This window comes from Ambystoma mexicanum, chromosome 3q (genome assembly GCF_040938575.1).
Source record: "Ambystoma mexicanum isolate Mex_15411 chromosome 3q, UKY_AmexF1_1, whole genome shotgun sequence".
In the NCBI taxonomy this organism is placed as follows: Eukaryota; Metazoa; Chordata; class Amphibia; order Caudata; family Ambystomatidae; genus Ambystoma; species Ambystoma mexicanum.
Genome location: NC_090926.1, coordinates 272598871 through 272617378, shown reverse-complemented (window position 1 = coordinate 272617378; position 18508 = coordinate 272598871). Strand labels below are relative to the sequence as shown.

At 43.0% G+C, this 18508-nt stretch overlaps 1 protein-coding gene across 1 annotated transcript in view; it reads left to right on the top strand.

The window, feature by feature from the left end:
• Positions 1-18508, top strand: part of SLC39A5 (solute carrier family 39 member 5) — a 334372-nt gene that overhangs the window by 271979 nt on the left and 43885 nt on the right. Inside the window, exons 8-10 of the mRNA XM_069653748.1 lie at positions 7695-7955; positions 8974-9054; positions 10322-10512. Of these exons, the coding sequence (XP_069509849.1) occupies positions 7695-7955; positions 8974-9054; positions 10322-10512 (533 nt within the window). The remainder of the gene's footprint in view (positions 1-7694; positions 7956-8973; positions 9055-10321; positions 10513-18508) is intronic.

Sequence of the window (18508 nt, the reverse complement as noted above, 5' to 3'; positions counted from 1 at the left end):
TATGAAATTGGTGCAAAAAGGCATAGACACAATTCAAAGATGGCCACCAGAAGGGACAACAGAAATACAGAGATTTAGAAAGGGCAGTATTTCCATGTTCGATCAGGAATTTGTTTATAAATTAGCCTGGAAATTAAGATGGCTGCCAGACAACCTTTTTCCCTGTGGTTCATGGTTCTCGAGTTATCTTTCTTTTTTGGAAATGTTTTGATTTCTTTATGATCTTTGTCTTCCCGCCTTTCCTCTATCTTCCACCTTTAGTTGAGGGTTATTTGCGATGTGTTTGGTTTCCCTGGTTTTTCTAGAGTAGTGCATATTACTGGTTGTATCCCTTCCCTCCATATATGTCCTGCGGTGTCCCAGATTTCTCTTCCTCTTGCTGAACTGAAGCTCACACATCACTGTTATTTCCTTTGACTTGCCCATGCTGGGTATTCCTCATTTATTCTGGTCTGTTCCCTATTCCTGGAGACGTGTCCTTCCTTCTAGGGAACTCCAATCCCATTTCCCACAGTGAGCCCCTATGCCTCTCTAGTTGCTGTTTGCATGTGCTCTCCCAGACCTCCCCTCTATGGTGCTTTGCTCCTCTCGCTACCTTTCTTTCTCTACCCTGTGGCAAGCAGACAATCCTTTCTCCCTCCTTGCTAACAAAAGCTACATCCCCTTTTGGTGACATATCTGATCTGTGCTTACCACACTCAAAGTATTTACAGTATATTAATAAAAGTAAAATAAGATGGTGATCGATTTGGTAGATCTATATATTAAGCATGTTTTGCCGGTCAGCAAAGGTAATACAATTGTTATTCACCTTGACCTATTGGTGAATCCTGCTGATTTTGGTCAGGATAGTCATTTATTAAAATTCTCCACTTGAAAAGGCTTCATGTATCTAAAAGAGATAATGGATTATCTCCATTAGGGGTGCTTGTTGTGCATTAGGTATATAATCAATCAAATGATTCAACTTCTTATTATTTTGGTGCCATTAATCCACTGTGGGATTGTTTCTTGAATAGTTATCCTTGTGTACCTCACTTGTATTTCTATATCTTTATTCTTGAAGTTATAGTAGATTTATGTTACTTGGTTTGACTACTGTAGTTCAACAGTATTTTTTATTAGTTATGCCAGGTCCAAATTCAATTTTATTACCTTCTTTTAGGCGGTCATTAATCGCAGATGTGATTGTAGTAAATAGAATATACTTCTTTCCACTTTGACACCTTTCTCTTTCCTCTTGATTCTTTAAATATAGAAGAAAGGCAGCTTTAATAAGACTAGCTTGTATAATATGGAGTGGTTTGGATAGCATTTCATATTCTTTAGCTGTCACATGTTTTTCTCCTGTATCGATTAGCTTCCTCAGTGGCTTTCCAGCAAAAGATATGCATGTCATTTTGCCTGCACTTTTATAGTTAAATGCTAAGCCGTTTCTTAGTTTCTATTTTGTGAACCCTTTACTAAGCGCCATCTTTGAAGGGTATTTAGATAATGTTAGTCTCTTTATTTCTGCTTTCTTCTACTTTATTCTGGTGTCCGCTTAGAAAGATAGCAAATATATTCTTGACAATCATTTAATAATACTGCTTACGTTCCAATATGTAAATGTCTGGCCGCCTTTGACCTTAAGTCTTTAGCGTCCGATCATTTAAAGACTGTGCTGTTATAGTTTAGTCCCTTTCTTTGTTTTGACTTCCTCCACTTGTCCTTTTCTGAATGTCATCTCAGAATGATAATGAAATATTTAGTATTTTTTTTTTTTTTTTTTGCTTATAAGTCCCTCTCGCTGGTTTTAGCGCCATAACTATATGTTGCAAAACACAAACATCAGTAATATATTACACTAATGGAGATTCATTTGTTCTGATAGCTGAATGCATCCATTACCTTCACCTTGTGTTTCACTGTCCTCTGTTTTTTTTTTTTAATAGATGTTACCATTTATAATCGCCTCCACTAGCGCCATGTTGGAACCTCTTGAGAATCTGTTGGAGAGAGCTCTTATTTCAATTGCTCAAACCTCGCATTTATTGGACATTACTTTAACCGAAAATTGTTAAACTCTTACTTACTTGGTAGAAGAATACTTGTACTTTTTTACATAGATAATCATTCTCCTTTTTTATTTTTTATTCAATAGGTCACAAATAATTGCTCAATGTATGTTGATATTTACCATGAATTAACGGAATCCAATTTGTATTTAGTGTTAATTTATTTATGTATTTATTTATTTGTATAGCATGCCTAACCGAGAGGCATCTGGGCGCTTTTCTTACATAGGTTACGACAGTTAACATGGTTACATTTGTACATAGTAGATTGCTCATTTACATTTGAGATATTGTTTCTACATTTAATATTTACCTTTTTTACATAGTTGATTGAGGTTATCCCCAATGGTACTTATAGCAGTGCAATATGTACAAAGTAGGAATGGGTGGTTTACTTAATGCATTGAGGCATTGGGAGAAGAGATGGGTTTTAAGTTGTTTCTGAAAGGTCCAGAAAGAGTCTAGGGCCTTAAGATTGATTGGCAGGGAGTTCATTGTTTACTCGCTATAGTGGGGAAGCTGCTACCACCCGCTTTCTACAGTTTGAATCTTGGTGTGGCCAGACAATGCATGTACGCTGTTCTTGTAGGTCTGTCACAATGAAGTTTAGGGATTTTGCCAGAAAAGTATAGTTGGGCCGCATGGTGGAGGCATTTGTGAGTCAGAGTCAAGGTTTTGAACGTGATACGTGATAGTCATGTGGACTATTACTAGACTTTCAATCCTTAGGAAAGCTATATGGGCAACATCTCATTTTTTTTGAGGTTCTGCAGTCTTTTATGACCCCTAAACATTTTGCATTTTTCCACTTTGGTTTCCAGGATCTTTGACTTATTTTTGTGGCCAGAGGCACTTCTACTGAAGTCCTTCTATTCCTGCAATCCATTTTTAGTAAATGGTCCCATGGTAGCCCATATGGCTCCTGGGATGGGGTGCTTTTTAAGTGCCCCCCCTTGTCCTATGGTGATCATATCACCCTACAATGGTTTTAAGGAGTAGGCTTGTGGCAGCTGTAATTTAGTTTTGGCTCCAATCGGGGTGCAAGTCGATGTACTATGTAAGTAGTACAATGTATCTTCTTTGGTAGCCGTTGGGGTGCTAATGTAAATGTTAATGTTAAAGGTATTTGTATAGCGCACCGTCACCAACGGAGTTGGTCCCCAGGCGCTCAAGCGGATCTGTAAACAAGGAAGCGGGTTGGGTTAGTAAGGTGAAGAGGGAGTAGTATAGTAAGAGAAGTGGTGTCCTGTTGGCATCTTCATATTGGTTTACACCGTGCAGTGAGCTTTGGTGCGAGTATCAGATTGAAGTCCAGCCTCGTGTGCCGTTGGCGCGGCTTATGTGTTTGTTTTTTGTTGCGGTGTGGTGAAGTGCGTCCGTCTTGCTGTGCGTGAGATGGTTGTGTGGGTTTCTGTATGAGTTATGTATGCAGAATTTTGAGGGTTTTTTTTTGGTTGGTGGGTTATATGTCTTGAAGCTGACCTTCACAGTTTTGCGAAGCGCTTTTAGTTAAGAATCCTGTGTGGTGGGGGCAGAGGCCCAGGTCTCATAATACACTACGTTTCACCATACAATAGACAAAGATGGAGGATGTACCTAGATTTGAGAACCCTGTAAGGTGGCACAAAGCCCTGGTTCCACAGTAAGTGGGTTTCTTCCGCACATGATAGGCAGAGATGGAGGCTACACCTGGATTTGGCTACACCAGGCTAATATTCAGAGTTGTAAGTGTGGGACTTGCTGACATTCACAATTCCATCTAAGTGCGGCACTTGCTGACCTTCACAGTTCTATCTAGATGCAATGCAGGCTAATATTCGCCAATCTATCTAGATGCGACGCAGGCTGATGTTCGCAATTCTATGTAAATGTGGCACATGCTAATGCACAGTTCTAGGTGTGGGACTTGCTAACATTCACAATTCATCTGAGCGTGGGACTTGTGAACATTCACAATTCTATCTAGATGCGACGCAGGGCAGGCTGGTGCTCACATTAGTATGACATTAGATATTAGAGTCTAATGTTCACAATTCTTATCTTAATGCGGCACATGTCAAAATTTGCAGTTACGATGTAGGATAATGTAGAGGCAGGGGTTTTCTGGAGTAGAGTAATTGCTCTACTCCCCACCCGTGCCACACTTACTTTGGTGGTTGTTGCTGATTGATGGCTGGCCACTGGCTTCCCCTGCTGAGACCTGCAGACACTTTCTGGAGCTGCCAATACAGGAGCCGCCCTTTGCCTCGAGGCCCTTTACCGAATAGGTGGCTGTCCTGTTAGTATAGCCTTATTGGGGAGCGGGAACCAATCGGGCTACTCAGGGAGGGCTTGAAGGCGGGCAGGAGTAGTAATGAGGAAGCGGGGAAGGAGAGGGACACGGCGTGCAAGGTGCGCTCTTTGTGGGGATTTAAAAGCACAAATTGGAAATTGAGTGGCTGGGAGGTCAGGGCCTAAATTGCTCTCACCTCGCTTGCCATGGTGGTCTGCAGGGTCAATGGCGGCACGCCGATCCTTCAGCACGAGGGGGTTACAGGTGCCTGACTAGGAGCATCAATCGTGCTGCTCCAGGAGGGCTTGGAGGCAGGAATCGGGAAGCGGGGCGGGAGAGGGACACGGCGTGCAAGGTGCGCTCTTTGTGGGGATTTAAAACCACAAAGTGGAAATTGAGTGGCTGGGAGGTGGAGGCCTAAGTTGCTCTCACCTCGCTTGCCATGGTGGTCTGCAGGGTTATAGTCCATTTTGTTTCTTGGGCATTTCAAAGTTTGGGGAAACCACGAGGTAGGCCTAAAGTGGAACTATGAGCCCAGTGCTGCACCCGACATCAGAAATAGCCATTACACATCCTCTGGGGTTGGTCCTAGGTCCAACTACCATTTTTAAACAGCCTAAATCGCTAGGTGACAACCACTCCCCCAAAGGCAGTAAACCCAGACGGATAGATAATATTTAGCCTAGAATTAACTTTTGAAGTGATATAGAGTGTGCACCATTAATGGAATATGCATAGCGGTCACACTTCTGTTCAGTTTTGGCCACATAATAAAATTAATTTTGACTTGTGCAATCTTGACTACAGTATTGCAACAGTATGTAAAAAGGACTATCACATAAAATATTGAAACCCTTTTAATTGGTCTAAATTGAAGGAGCTAGGTAAGTGCTTAAAAAGATCTGATCCCACTATTCTGGTTCTAAATAGTTGAAATGTCTCCTAATGGAGCAGCGGGTCACGTTCAAGATGTTAATGCTCGATGCACAGGCTATTCCGGGTTTGTGGACCCCAGGCTATTCCGGGTTTGTGGACCCCAAGTACTTTCAATGAAGAACACAGACCCTAGAGTTATTTTGATACCGAAGATTAGCGATACCAGGCAAAATAAAGATTCCTTGGTCAACTAAAGCTGTAGGAGGAAAGGAAAACACTCTGGAACTGAGTTCAGCACTGAAACTACGAGAAGTCCACATAAATTACAGGAGCAATTGAAAAACATCCTTCCTAACAGCCTTCACAATTTAAAAGGGAACTAGAATCTGACTGGATGAGAAACTGCTAAAGATTCTTGAGTCTTTGCTGGGTTGCTGAATGCACACATCCATCCTCACATCCCCACATTCCTTTAATTAGTAATTAGCAGTAATCGGCAAGTGGCAGCATGTGGGGATTAGGGTTGAAAGACCAAATTACAAATGTTTGAGGGAGAAAAGACTGAAGATTTAAAAAAAAAAAATAACCTTTGGTCTTTTCTCCCTGAACATTTCTGACTTGGCCAAACCCCAGCTCACAACCCCAACACACTCCCACCCCTCTACTTACCTTGCCTCTGACCCGCTGGTCCCTGTGATGCCTGTTCCCTTTCACTTCCGTGATCGTGAACCAGTGCTGCAGGGTCCTTTTTTTATTTTATTTTTTTATTTTTTTGGGACAGCTGCCGGGGACACTACTGCAGTCTTTTTTAGGGGGTGGAGATGGCGGGTGACGGCTGCGGGGGACTCCCTCAGCAACAAATGCGTGATTTGGTCGAACTTTTCGGCCGTTCAGAATTTTGGACAGCCAAATCGCGCATTCAGACATATTTTTTTCGTCATTTTGGGTGAACCCGCATGTGGCACACAAGAAATAACCAATACATCTCTTCTATCTAAACCGGGATGTCTGATCACATTCTTGTCCTCAATCCTTCAAAAACAGGAGTTCTCTTTTTCCCAGCTAATAGGATCCCTCTCCCTGTTCCTCTTCCCTTAATCTTATTTTCTCCCTCCCATCTGCCTATCTCTCTTACGGCATGCAATCCCAGCCTTCCTCTTGACACTAATCTCTTTTGCTCATCACATCTCTATTACATCCCGTTCCTGTCGTTTCCCTCTTTTCAACATTCGGAAAATATCTCTTCTAACATTTAGTGCCACTAAGCTTTTAATTTCCTCCTTAATATTTGCACACCTATTCTACTGTTCTGTACTTCTTTGGTCTCCATCTCTCACCTAGCTCCTCTAAAGTATGTTTTCAATTCCTCTTTGCCGCTTGTATTCTTTATCTATTCACGACTCGATTTCTACCTCTCTGGCTTTGTTGGTTCTCTTTTCACTCTCAACTGAAATTCAATGTCCTTTGTATCTTCCAAATCCAGTTATGGACTTGCTCCTGTTTATCTTGCATCTCTTGTCTCTTTGAATGTTCCCTCTCCTCCTCTTTGCCCTCAGTCTCACTTTCTTCTAACTGTACCTTGCCTTCTGTGTGCAACCTTCATGGTTCCGCTTCTTTTTCTTTTTTTGGCTCCTCTTCAGTGGAATGCTCTCCCACTCTTTACGATCCATACACTCTTATCCCACTTTCTGAGCTGCCTTAAACTTTCTTACTTCAATCCTAGTTGTATCCTATCTCATTGTAGTTTTTAATTGTATATTGTACTGTTCATTTTTACTGTGAATTAGTTTTGTACAGTGCCTTGGTGTAAGGTCCTATATAAATGACAAACTAAATACATTAATAAGATCTTGTGCAGAAACCAAACCGCAACCTCACCTTTTAACCCTGAAACCCAGTGCAGCTGATTCCATTCAGCATCAGTGAAAGTCAGTTTATTTATAGTGCAACACTAGTATCTCAGGCGCTCCATCATTCAAAGTAATACGTTTTCACCAGTTTGCATGGACTTTTAATCTTTCTGCACCTCATTTTCTGTCCTTCTTTTTGTGAGACCTCTGTATAACAATCGTGTTTCGTATAGGAAAATCTTTTTTGCACAGCTCTCTAGCCTCTGAATTGCCATACTGGCCAAGAAGCAAGTTACCCTATTTGTTCCTAGGTTTATATGGTTCTTGTCTTTTGATGTACTCTTTAGTCTTAGGAAAAGCGTAGCACATGACAACAGCTGGCAAAGAGAAGAGGGAACATGCAACACACACACATTGCAAACAATTACACTTACAACCCACATCTAGTACTCTGAAGCCCATGAGGACAGCATGTACCACTTTTATACTATTGCATACAGGCAGCTCGCCTTTCTCTGCTCCTTGACTGTCTGTTTTTCCTCTCCGAGCACACACACCCTTTCGAAAGTATGCTAGCAGGGTAAGACCTGCCGATCACTTAACACTCACCAGTTTGTCTTTTCCCTTACTCTTCCCCAGCAGATAAACAGTCTCCGGGCTCCTCCGATCCAGAGGAAGTCGCTATTGGAGAGGAACGCCGTTCCTCCCTTCTTACCAATGTGGAGTTACGGGAAAAGAGTGGGGCCAGGCAGTCTTCCTGTGCATCCACGGAGGACCAGCAGAGGAACTCTGGGCATTCTCATGGGCCCAGCCCCTCTAGGACAACAGGCATTGCTGACATCGCCTGGATGGTGATCCTAGGAGATGGCATCCACAACTTCACAGATGGACTGGCCATAGGTAAGCCTAGATGAGAGCACTGGGCGTAGGCAAAGATTGGCAGATGGAGGGACGGTCTGGCATTCCTTCTTACAGGGGATGTACCTAGTAGAATCTGCAACACTGTCAAAGGTTGACAATTTAGCTCAGATAGGAGCCAGTGTTGGGCTGTTTTTCCTCCCCTACCCTGTGGGTCTTGAACCAGTTCATCTACTCTAAGTGGGGGTTAAGTGTTGGTCCATTTCCATGGCTCACTTCTGGTCATTTACCATCTTCTCTATTGTAGGACCAGTGCATGCATGTTCCCCATTTGCCTGTCTTAAGGGTTTATGTCCAGGGCTAGTCATTTCATTTCTCCCTTTTCCTATATTTCGTGTTTCCCTGCATACAATGTTAGGATTCCAAATCATGAACAAACTCATCAGAAATGTATGTTTTGTCTCTCAAATTCTTGCCAGTGGTGGAAAACATGGGTATGTTCCTTGGAAGAGAATTCCGATAGTGTACATTGCAGTGAGGAGATATGTTAGACGAGCTTTGTTCTTAATGACAGAGCAATGCTTTCATTGCTTCCTTGAGTTGTATTGCTTAGGACGTAGTTGCCCTTTAGCAAGCCTTCCTAGATCGTATACAGATTATCATCGCAGAGTCTTAAGAGCACCTCCTGTTGTCGTAAAATTCTTCAGCCCTATGCAAACTGTATTAGTCCTCTCCTATTTTGGAGATGCCAACAGTGCAAGAGCTTGCCACGAGTAGTCCTGAAGGTCATAGCGGCTACTAAATGGCCCCTGAAGCTGTAGCCTCGTCTGAAATGACCTTTCTAAGAGTTCTCCTTGAGTCTGGTCCTGATGGAGAGAGATTTCCTTTCTCGAGAGCTGTGTCCTAACCTGGAGAGGGCATCTCTGCTTTGAACATGGCTGCACATTTCAGACTACACCGTTCGGCAAGGCTGCTTCTCGCCCTAAAAGCGGAGCTAGGCACAGCACACCTGCTACTGTGGCACACGTGTTGATTTGATTTGGGCATGTTGTTTTTACAGGTGCTGCCTTTTCCCAGGGGATACCCAGTGGTTTGAGCACCAGCATTGCAGTCTTCTGCCACGAGCTGCCCCACGAACTGGGTAAGTAATCCAGTGTTTGCCCCGTATCAGGGCCAGAGACTGTTCCCTCATCCTACTGGATCAATGTACGGTTTCTTGGTACCCCAGCAAAATAATTAAAAAAACCCTGCATTACATCTGTGGAAATGCACCAATGCATGTAACTGCTTTAGGAGCTCACAACCTAGATTTGACCCTCTCCTTGTAGCCTATGATGGAAGGGACCCATCATTTGGAATGTTCTAGCAAAGACTACCTGTTCCCAACCCTAGGCTACCACATCTCAAAACTTTGAAACCAGTTAATGTTCTTATCGGGTGGGGGCCTGGGATATCAACTTAAAGTGCCCTGCCCCCAACAGAGTTGTGTTGCATGCCCGTGAAGGTACGGAGAAATTAATTCCCCTGCTCAGTTATAGCCAAAAGTATAAAAAAAAAACTTCACACTTGGACAGCGCCACTATAGCAAAGAACTTTCAGCCATAAGTCATTGGAAATGATACTTGGTTTAATATCTCATAATAGCCCTTGTTTGAGACACATGTTTTGGCACGTACAGTCCTTTTTCAATCAGGGCAGTAGAGGTTTTTTGTCGCAATTGGTTGAGACCCTATAGGTCTAGGGTCATTAGTTGTAAGGCTGTCCTGGGTTAAATCCCTCGTTATTAGTTTCCGCGCGTCAGCTTCACACGCCAGTGTGTGCTTAAACAGTACATGCCAACACGCTTGTCTCAAACATGGGCTATTATGAAATATATAACCAAGTATCATTTCCAATGACTTATGGCTGAAAGTTCTTTACTATAGTGGCGCAGTCCACGTGTGAAGTTTTTTTTGGATACAGTTAATGTTCTTGTTTGCCACCCAGCATATGCTGGTCTTGCTTTCTCCCACAGTGCACTTTTATATTGCTCAGAAGGCTTCTATTCATGAGGTCTAGTGCATACTCTAACTTCTTAAGCTCTCAGCGGTTAGGCTATACACATCTGCAATGCATCCCTTGTAGTAATTGTGGACTAACTAGTTGCCTTTCTAGAGATGCAGTGCCATTCTAAATCTCTCTATAGCTGCTCTGATGATACAGATTGGAACATACCAATGCGGGCCCAGGTATGTTTAGGGCACTGTAGCATGCTGCTTTTGGGAGATCTCGGATCTAAAGGCTTGCAGTTGGACTGATTCTAATACACACAGAGCTCACCATCTAACTCCTCATTGGTCAGCATGCTGGCACTCGGCAAATGCCATGCACATATCAGGCAACAACTAACGTGCTGTCTCCTTCCACAGGTGACTTTGCAGTGCTGCTGCAGGCTGGGATGCCTGTGAGGAGGGTGATGCTCTTCAGCCTTCTGTCGGCCTTCCTGGGGTACATGGGCATGTTTGTGGGTGCCATGGTAAGCCAGAGCTCCTCCAAAGTGACTCCCTGGATTTTCGCAGTCACAGCAGGAATTTTCCTATATGTAGCACTTGTGGATATGGTAAGTGCCACCCACCCTTTTTCGTTCTCTTGCCCCAACAGAGAAACAAGATCCTTAAATTGATGCACAGTGGTTCTTTTAAATAATACAGCAGTCTTTCCCTTATGTTTTCTACCCCATGGTGTGATGTCCATTCCTTCCATGTTTGGACTGGCACCTTATTTGGCCTCTTGGTTCAGCTTTCTGGATTCAAGCATGCAGCGATGCAAGGAAGAGTCGCTGCGTTAATAGTAAAAGTTGAGGACCACCACACTCTATGTGCTGGAGTCTCTGAGCAAAGCAACTGCTGAAGTCAGTGGTGTTGGTCTGATCAAGCACCAATCCTGAGGGCTTTGCCCTGGTGCACACCCGCTTTCTTTCCTGACTGTGCACCGAGCAAGCATCGTGGGCTGCCTTTGAACTGAAGACAAACTGGTTGGTATCCAGTTCAGCCACTTAAAGGCAGCAGCAACACCGATTGAAATGCGGCAGCTGCAGCTAATTTGGTATTGATATTTTATTTCTATCGCGCTCATACACAAGTGTTTCAGAGCGCGACAAGGCAAGGGAAGGGGAACAGGGGAGAACAAAAACAATGATCTTACTAGGCCTAGTGAAATTGAGCACGCGCAAGTGCAGGGTAGAGGGGGAAGGGGGAGAAGTGCATGGAAGGGGGAACAAGAGGAGAGTGCGGAGCGAGAAGGAAAAAACTAAAATAATAAATAAAAAGGCAACACACAGTGGAAGTGCAGCCAGCAAGTGGCAAGTGTTGGGTTTATGGCCGCAGGCCGGGTAGGTCTGAAAGTGCAGGAAGAAAAGGGGAGGGCTGTATGGGTACAGATACAGACCCCACTGCAAGGGGTGGCCTGAAGGCAGTGAGTGAGGGTGGCAAGAAGAGCAGGTACCTGGGCCCGGAGGACAGAGGGTGGCCAGGTGCATGGTGCCGAGGGAGAGTAGAATCAACAGGGGAGAAGAGAGGAGAAGGCAGAAGCAAAGAGGAAGGTTTTGAGGTGCTTCCGGAACCGGAGATGGTTCTCCTCAGGTTTTAGAGTTGCAGGGAGGCTGTTCCAGAGGGAGGCCCCAGCCGAAGACCGAGATCTACCCCCAGCTCGTTTCTTTGAGAAACGACTGACCCTGAGGGAGTTAGAGGTAGAGGAGCGGAGTGCTCGAGAAGAGAGGTATTTGCAGAGGGATAGCTGATAGCTGAAGGTATGTTGGACCCAGGGCCCAGAAAGCCTTGTGGACAATGCAGAGGGTTTTGAATTTAATCCTTGCATCCACTGGGAGCCAATGGAGAGATTTCAGAGCTGGAGAGATACGATCCCAGGGCTTGAGGCCAAGGACAAGTCTTCCAGTCCTGTTCTGGATAAGTTGTAAAGGGCGGAGAGTAGAGGCAGGTAGATTAAGAGGCTGTTGCAATAGTTCAATTTAGAGAGAACCTGAGCTGAGGGTACTCCATCAAGTACGTGGTTTTCCATGTCCTGTGGACCAGAAAGGGTTTGCATAGAAGTCTATATCAAGTGATTAATCACATAAAGCAAATGGCAGGGATGGATATAAGAAAAGGCATGAAATGACTGGCCACACAATGCTCATCGGCTACAGATAACAAAGGAGCCAAAGGCAGAACGGCGGGTGAAATCATGAACCCAAAAGGCCTCCACTGCTTCAGGTTGCCCCACCTTCACCACGTCTAAGTGCTGCGATTTCACCAGTAGAACCGTTTAACAGGCGACATTCTGTCTCAGAACTGGGACATACATGGTCTGTACAGTTTTAGCAGCACAGGATAAAAGAATGCTGCAATATGGTTGCTTTTATTCTATCTCAAAGGGGAATAATGTTGTGTACGATCAAGACCCTACACATAGGCTGTATTGTGCTGCAGAAGATTTGACATCCTATTTCAAACTATGAATGCTTCAAACTGCACCACGTTTGTCAACATGGAGAAAAATCATTAGATCTCTCTTGCACAAGATAATCTATCAAGCACATGCGCGTTGGTGAACAAAATTTACTACGTTCATGAGCAACTAACCGAAGGCTACGACTCCACATGCCTGTGCCGCCAGATCTTCAGAGAACTTAGGAAAGTGCTGACTTTAGAGTACAACAGATTGAGGAACCCTGAAAAAAGTGGGCATCAGTGGTGAAGCCAACATGATACAGCAAATACTGCACCGAGGTCACAGGCAGGACTCGCTGCTGCTCCACAAGGGAACAATGACTTCCTCAAATCAAGTGTCCATACCCTCACCAGAATTACCCACTTGCTGAATCCCCTGCATGTCTCCGATAGCTGTGGCTATACATTTTTATTCAACACAAAAGGGGGTTAGAAAATGCCTAACGGTCCCTATTCTAGGAGATGGTTCCCTACTGCAACCAAAACTAAAGGCCTGTCCAATGTCAAAATGTCAAAAGCAAAAATGTCCTGTGTCCGAAATGCTATTCTGGCCCTCACATTCTAAAACTAACTCTAAGGTGAAAAGGGAAATGTCTTTGGCCATGAAAGTGTACAAAAAGAAAATGCGTAACTCCAACATAAAAAGTTCCCAATGGGTAAAGTTTACTGTTCCAGAGCATGGTCCCTTCCCCAGGATTTCTCTTCCATGCACTTTAAACACTTGAGGATAGGAGTTGTCCTTGAGCTTCACTGGTCAACAAAACAAAGTTGTATGCAAAGCAACGTTGATGTTAGTCTTAGTTTTTTTTTTTTTTTTTTTTAATTGTAATATTGTAGTTGTTTTATTATCAACTTTTTTTATTACACAACACAACCAAGCCAATCAGATGCAACGCTACAAAAATGTCCTCTTTAATAGACCTCAGGATTGCACCCCAGATTTCTCTGGAACTATTCTTTTCGCCATGACCTTTTCACAACGATTCATTGCTCGGTAAAGTTTTTTCTAGAAAATGTATCACCGCACAAGTTAGTTGAACATTATTACTGGTTAACATTCTAAACCACCATTCTTCCGAGTTTCCATTGAGAGGCGCATATTTTCCTAACATTATTGAGCGTGCACTTACTAGTGCTTCACATTCCGTGATTAAGTGTTTCAACGTTTCATCAGATGTTTTGCAAAATCTACAGATGTTATCAATTTTGTTTGTCATGTCTTGTCCAAAGCACTTCCTTGGTATGATAGACATTTAGACGTAGTCTTAGGAATTTAGTCCGGTGGTATCTAGGAAATTGCTTTAGATATTTAGGTAACTTATCCAAGCTATTTTCCGCGGTTCCTAGAGCTAGTGAGGTCTTCATCTTCCCACGGTCGGCTACATTCTGTATCCAACTCCATTGACGTAGTTTTTTTTTAGCTAGTTGTGGTGTCGCCATCACCAAATCCCACTTGATGTTTGCAGAGTCAACAATGGTTTTAATTTTCACGACCCAACATTTTAATAAACCTCCATACTGTCGTTGCGTGGTTGCTGACAGAATTCTGTAAGCCGGTGCTGGATCCTTCAGATGCATTTTCCTTGCCGATGTAATTGACTTCCATAAAACCGTTGTATACAAGGAATCAAGGCCAAGTTCATGTCTGATGGCTTTAATTGAGACATATGTGGGAAGCCTTAGTACACGTCTCCAAAACTTTCCCTCAAGAATGTCCCAACAATGCGCATTCAGGTTCCACCCAGCTTCTGACCCAAAAGTAATTTCTGGTACAACTTTCTGTTTAAAAAACGTCAACACTGGAGTTAAAGAGAATTTTCCATAGTCAGCATGTATGCGAGCTCCCTGAGCTCCAAAGCCATCCATACGATTTCTTAGGTCACACCACCAATCGCATTCTCTTATAGAGTTATTAAAGAGAATTCCTAAGTAACGTATCGATGACACTATTTCGATATTCTCCTGGGCAATTGTCCACTTAAATAATCGATCTTTATTGGTTTGTACCTTGCCGACAATCAGAATCTTTGTTTTTTTTTCGTTTATTGTTAACTCGTTGACATTGCAGTATTCTTCAAATTTGACCAGAAGCCTTTGTAGGCCAATTTGTGTGCGGTCCACTAACACAATATCGTCAGCATAAATCGCCCAACTTAGATGTTGCCCGTTCACCTTTGGCGGAAAACATGCCGCTTCTTTGAGTCCAGTTGCGATATCTGAGATATATAGTTTAAACAATAGAGCCGCCAAGGGGCAGCCCTGTTTCACGCCTCTATTTGTGGGTATTTTGTTTGATAGCTCCCCTAGAGCATTCATGCGTACGCGCATTGTAGTGTTCGAATGCAGGGCTATCACAGGATTTAATAGTGCGAGAGGACAGTTCCACTTAGCTAGCTTATCCCATAATTTGACTCGATTTATTGAGTCGAAGGCCTGCCGCATATCAATAAATGCCAGATAGAGCTTTGATTTGTTCTTCAACGTTTCCAGTTTTAGCAGATTTAATATTAACAAATTCACCTCAGTACCCACCCCTTTGGTAAAACCTGTTTGTCTACAGTCTAAGAGCTTCGCGTCAGTGGCCCATCTGGATAATTTACGCTGGATACACATAGCGAAAATTTTTCCAATGGTGTCCAAAAGGGCAATCGGGCGATAATTTGAAGGGTCGTCCCGACTGCCCTTCTTGAACACCGGGACCACAACAGCTGTTCTCCATGAATCTGGCACTTCTTTCACAGTTGCAATCAGGTCGAACAAATACACAATAAAGCACGACCATTTTTTTTTTTTCCTTCAGCATGATGTTTGTTATGCCGTCGGGTCCAGCGGCTCTTGAGTTTTTTAGATGGCCAATTATAGCAATGATGTCTTCTGCCGTCTCGGTGACATCCCATGCACCACTGCAGTCGGCAGCTTGTCTCAATGTGTCAGCTGATGCAACTCCAAAAACGTTGGCAAAATGTTTTTCCCCTTTTGACCTCGAAATACCATTTAACTGCGCGTGTTCTTGAGATAAAGTGCCATTGTTTAGGATCTGCCAAGTTTCTCTTGAGTTATGGGTCAAGATCAACTTTAGCATTTGTTCTCCTCTTTCTTGATCTCTCAGAGAAGCAAAGGACTTTAGCCAATTTCTGTATTTTGATTTCCTCTTTTTAATTTCCAAGGAGGCATTCGTTCCGTTTTGTCTCCTAAGCTGTCTAAGATCTCTTCGTAGAGATTTTTTTTCATTGTACACTGTACGGCTAAAGACATGCTTCCGCTCCTTTAATTTTGGTCCAGGTTTGTTTTTAAGACAAAATTCTGCTAATAATGGAGCAAAATTTATTTTGCTTCTTGGCGATATGTTTCCCATCTTAATGCCACAGTGGAATTTGGTTAGTTGTTCAGCATTCATTCTTAATCTGTTTCCTCCATGATTGACTGTGACCGCAGACTCATATGTTACTTCAGGCGTGTACTTATCACACTTCCAAGTAAGATGTAATGGGTCGTGGTCACTGTTAGAACACCTTTTGACTTCGAAGTCCACAATGTCAGACCACACATTATTTGATATCCATATATAATCTAAAATGTTATGCCTGTGGCCGCAATGCCACGTGGACTTAGGTGGATTGTCACTTTTCGTCGACCCATTTAGCATTTCGCAGTCACGGGTTTCCATGGCCGTCGTCCATTTACGTCTTCTCTCAGCGTTAGGATTACCTAGGTCATTAGTGACATTTTTTAGCAGGTGATTCTCATCCAACCATGAGCAATTTAGGTCACCACATATGATGATCTGTAATTTATAACTTATTAGCAGACTATCATCGATGACTGCAGTTATTGCTTCTAAATACGCACTAGTTGAAATCATCTTCGGATTCCAATAAGTGTTGATTAAAAGTAATTTCTTTGGGTTATCAAAGATGACCGGTTTGAATTCCAACAACATACCTTGAACAAACAGGTTGGGCATGTATGTTTTCTTTATTTCCCATCCAAAGGAGTTGTTCAGCATTATTAAAAGCCCAGAGAAAGGACGGCCAAACTGATTTTTGCCTGCAGGATTGAGTAATAAAGTATACCCATCTCTTGCAGGAGAGGCATGGAGCCACGTTTCTTGTAAGCATATTGCAAAGATGTTGTCCATACAAAACGGTGACTCCAACAGCAAATGACTGAATCCGCGTGTGTTCAAGTTATCTTTTCATTTTGCTGACTTAGTTACTTGTGACGACGTGCTACCAAATTTGCACCTTGTTTTACTTGTGCATTGTGTTTCGACTCATTAGGCTGGATTTTGAATACCTCCTTTAAAATGTCTCTTCGCTTTTCGTTGGTTGTGCGAAGATCTTCGACTGATGCTGTACTCTGTCCTTTGTGTTTTAGCATCTTCTTTCTGGTATGATACCTCGAAACCGTAGGCTAAGAGATCATCTTTCGCCGAAAGTAACTTTTTTTCAACAGCTTGTGATCGGATGTGTAGCAGTACCTGATCAGAACAGGTCTCTGAGAGATATTCGACTATTCTGATGTCTTCTGACGAGATAGTACGAAGTGATGGAATTGCACGAAGTAACCGCATTACATTACTTCTGTTTAGGTTTACTTCATTCCCATCAGGGAAGATATTTTCAATCCGTACTTTCCCACACAGATTTTTCATCACACTCTTATTATCGAAGCGCACTTTTGCCTCTTGCACTGGAAGTTTTGACCTTTGCGCTTTAGTTAATTTTGGATTTAAGGTCCTATCTAACGGAGAATTTTTGTGTTGAAGACCATTGGGCTGTGCATTTGAAATCCATGTGTCTATTTTCGGCACAGTAGACTTTGAGACTCGTTCGTCAGTGAATTCCGTAACCTTGTTTAATTTTTTGGCTCTACAATTACAAGGTGAATGATTATCTAGGTCGGGAACAACAGTTGTTGATCGCGGGGAACCCACAACGCCCACCTCATTAATTTCACTTGGGGTCTCTTCATCGTCATCAATTGAGTATGTTGACCATTCACATACCTCATTTGACTCTTTTGTAGGCTCCGTTTTCTTCAGGTCTGAGTCGAGTCTTTGTCGTTTTTTTGGATTTGCTATTTGTCCGACTGTTGGAAGCTCATCTTTCTTTGACTCCCCTTGTTGGATACTTTTTACTCCCATGGGAGGATGAGACTTTACGACGGGAGCACCCTGGAAGAGGCCTATTTTTTGAGGTGTCGATAGATTTCGTATAAACTGCTTGGTTTTTGCAGGATTTTGTTTTTGTCAACGTTTGTTTTTCACTTCCTTTGACTTGCTGGTAGTCTCAGTGTTTTTCTTGTGAGTTACTAATGTCTTAGTGGGACCCACAAAGATCCCAAATGTGTTACACGGAATTTCTTTTGGAATTGGTGCTGCAAGCTCTTCAGGCAGCACTAAAGTGATACAGGAGTCTGCGATCATACCCTCTCCAATTTGCTCCTGGATTTTAGCGGCGGACATCACTGGAACATCAGAAATCACACTTGTTCCAGCTAGATTGTCTAAAACAGCTAGCTCAGGTGATGGAGCATCAGTGATCACGACTTTCGTCAAATCTTGTTGGATTCCTTTGTTAGGCAATTTTGCTCTCTCAGTAACATGCTGACACTCATGTCGGAAGGAACAAGGAGTTGGCGCCGACAAACGAGATGCATCAAGATGGCGAAACCATTTCATACATTCCAAAATGGCGTCCATCAAGTTCGCAGACTTATTATGGTCATTCATTGCCAAATCGCCTAATCTATGTTGCCATTGCATAGAGACGTTAGCATCTATTTCACTCTTTTGCTGTATAAATCAAAATTGTGATTCAAAGCAGATAGTTTATGATCCAAGTTAGCAATCACTGCCCCTTGATCTTTTATGGCTTCGCTTAGTGACTCATACAATTTTACAAAGGGAGAAGCGCCACGGACGTAGCCGCTAAAACATTATTATGTATTTGTATTGAGGCCGCGACTGATATATTGGCCTTCGTTGCGCTTTCGGTGGACTTATCTTTAGGTGAGTGGGCTTTTTGTGAAAGCTTTTCGATGTCATCATTGGAGACTACTGAGTCGTCCCCATTACTATTTAATTTTTCTTCAGTTGAATTCAAG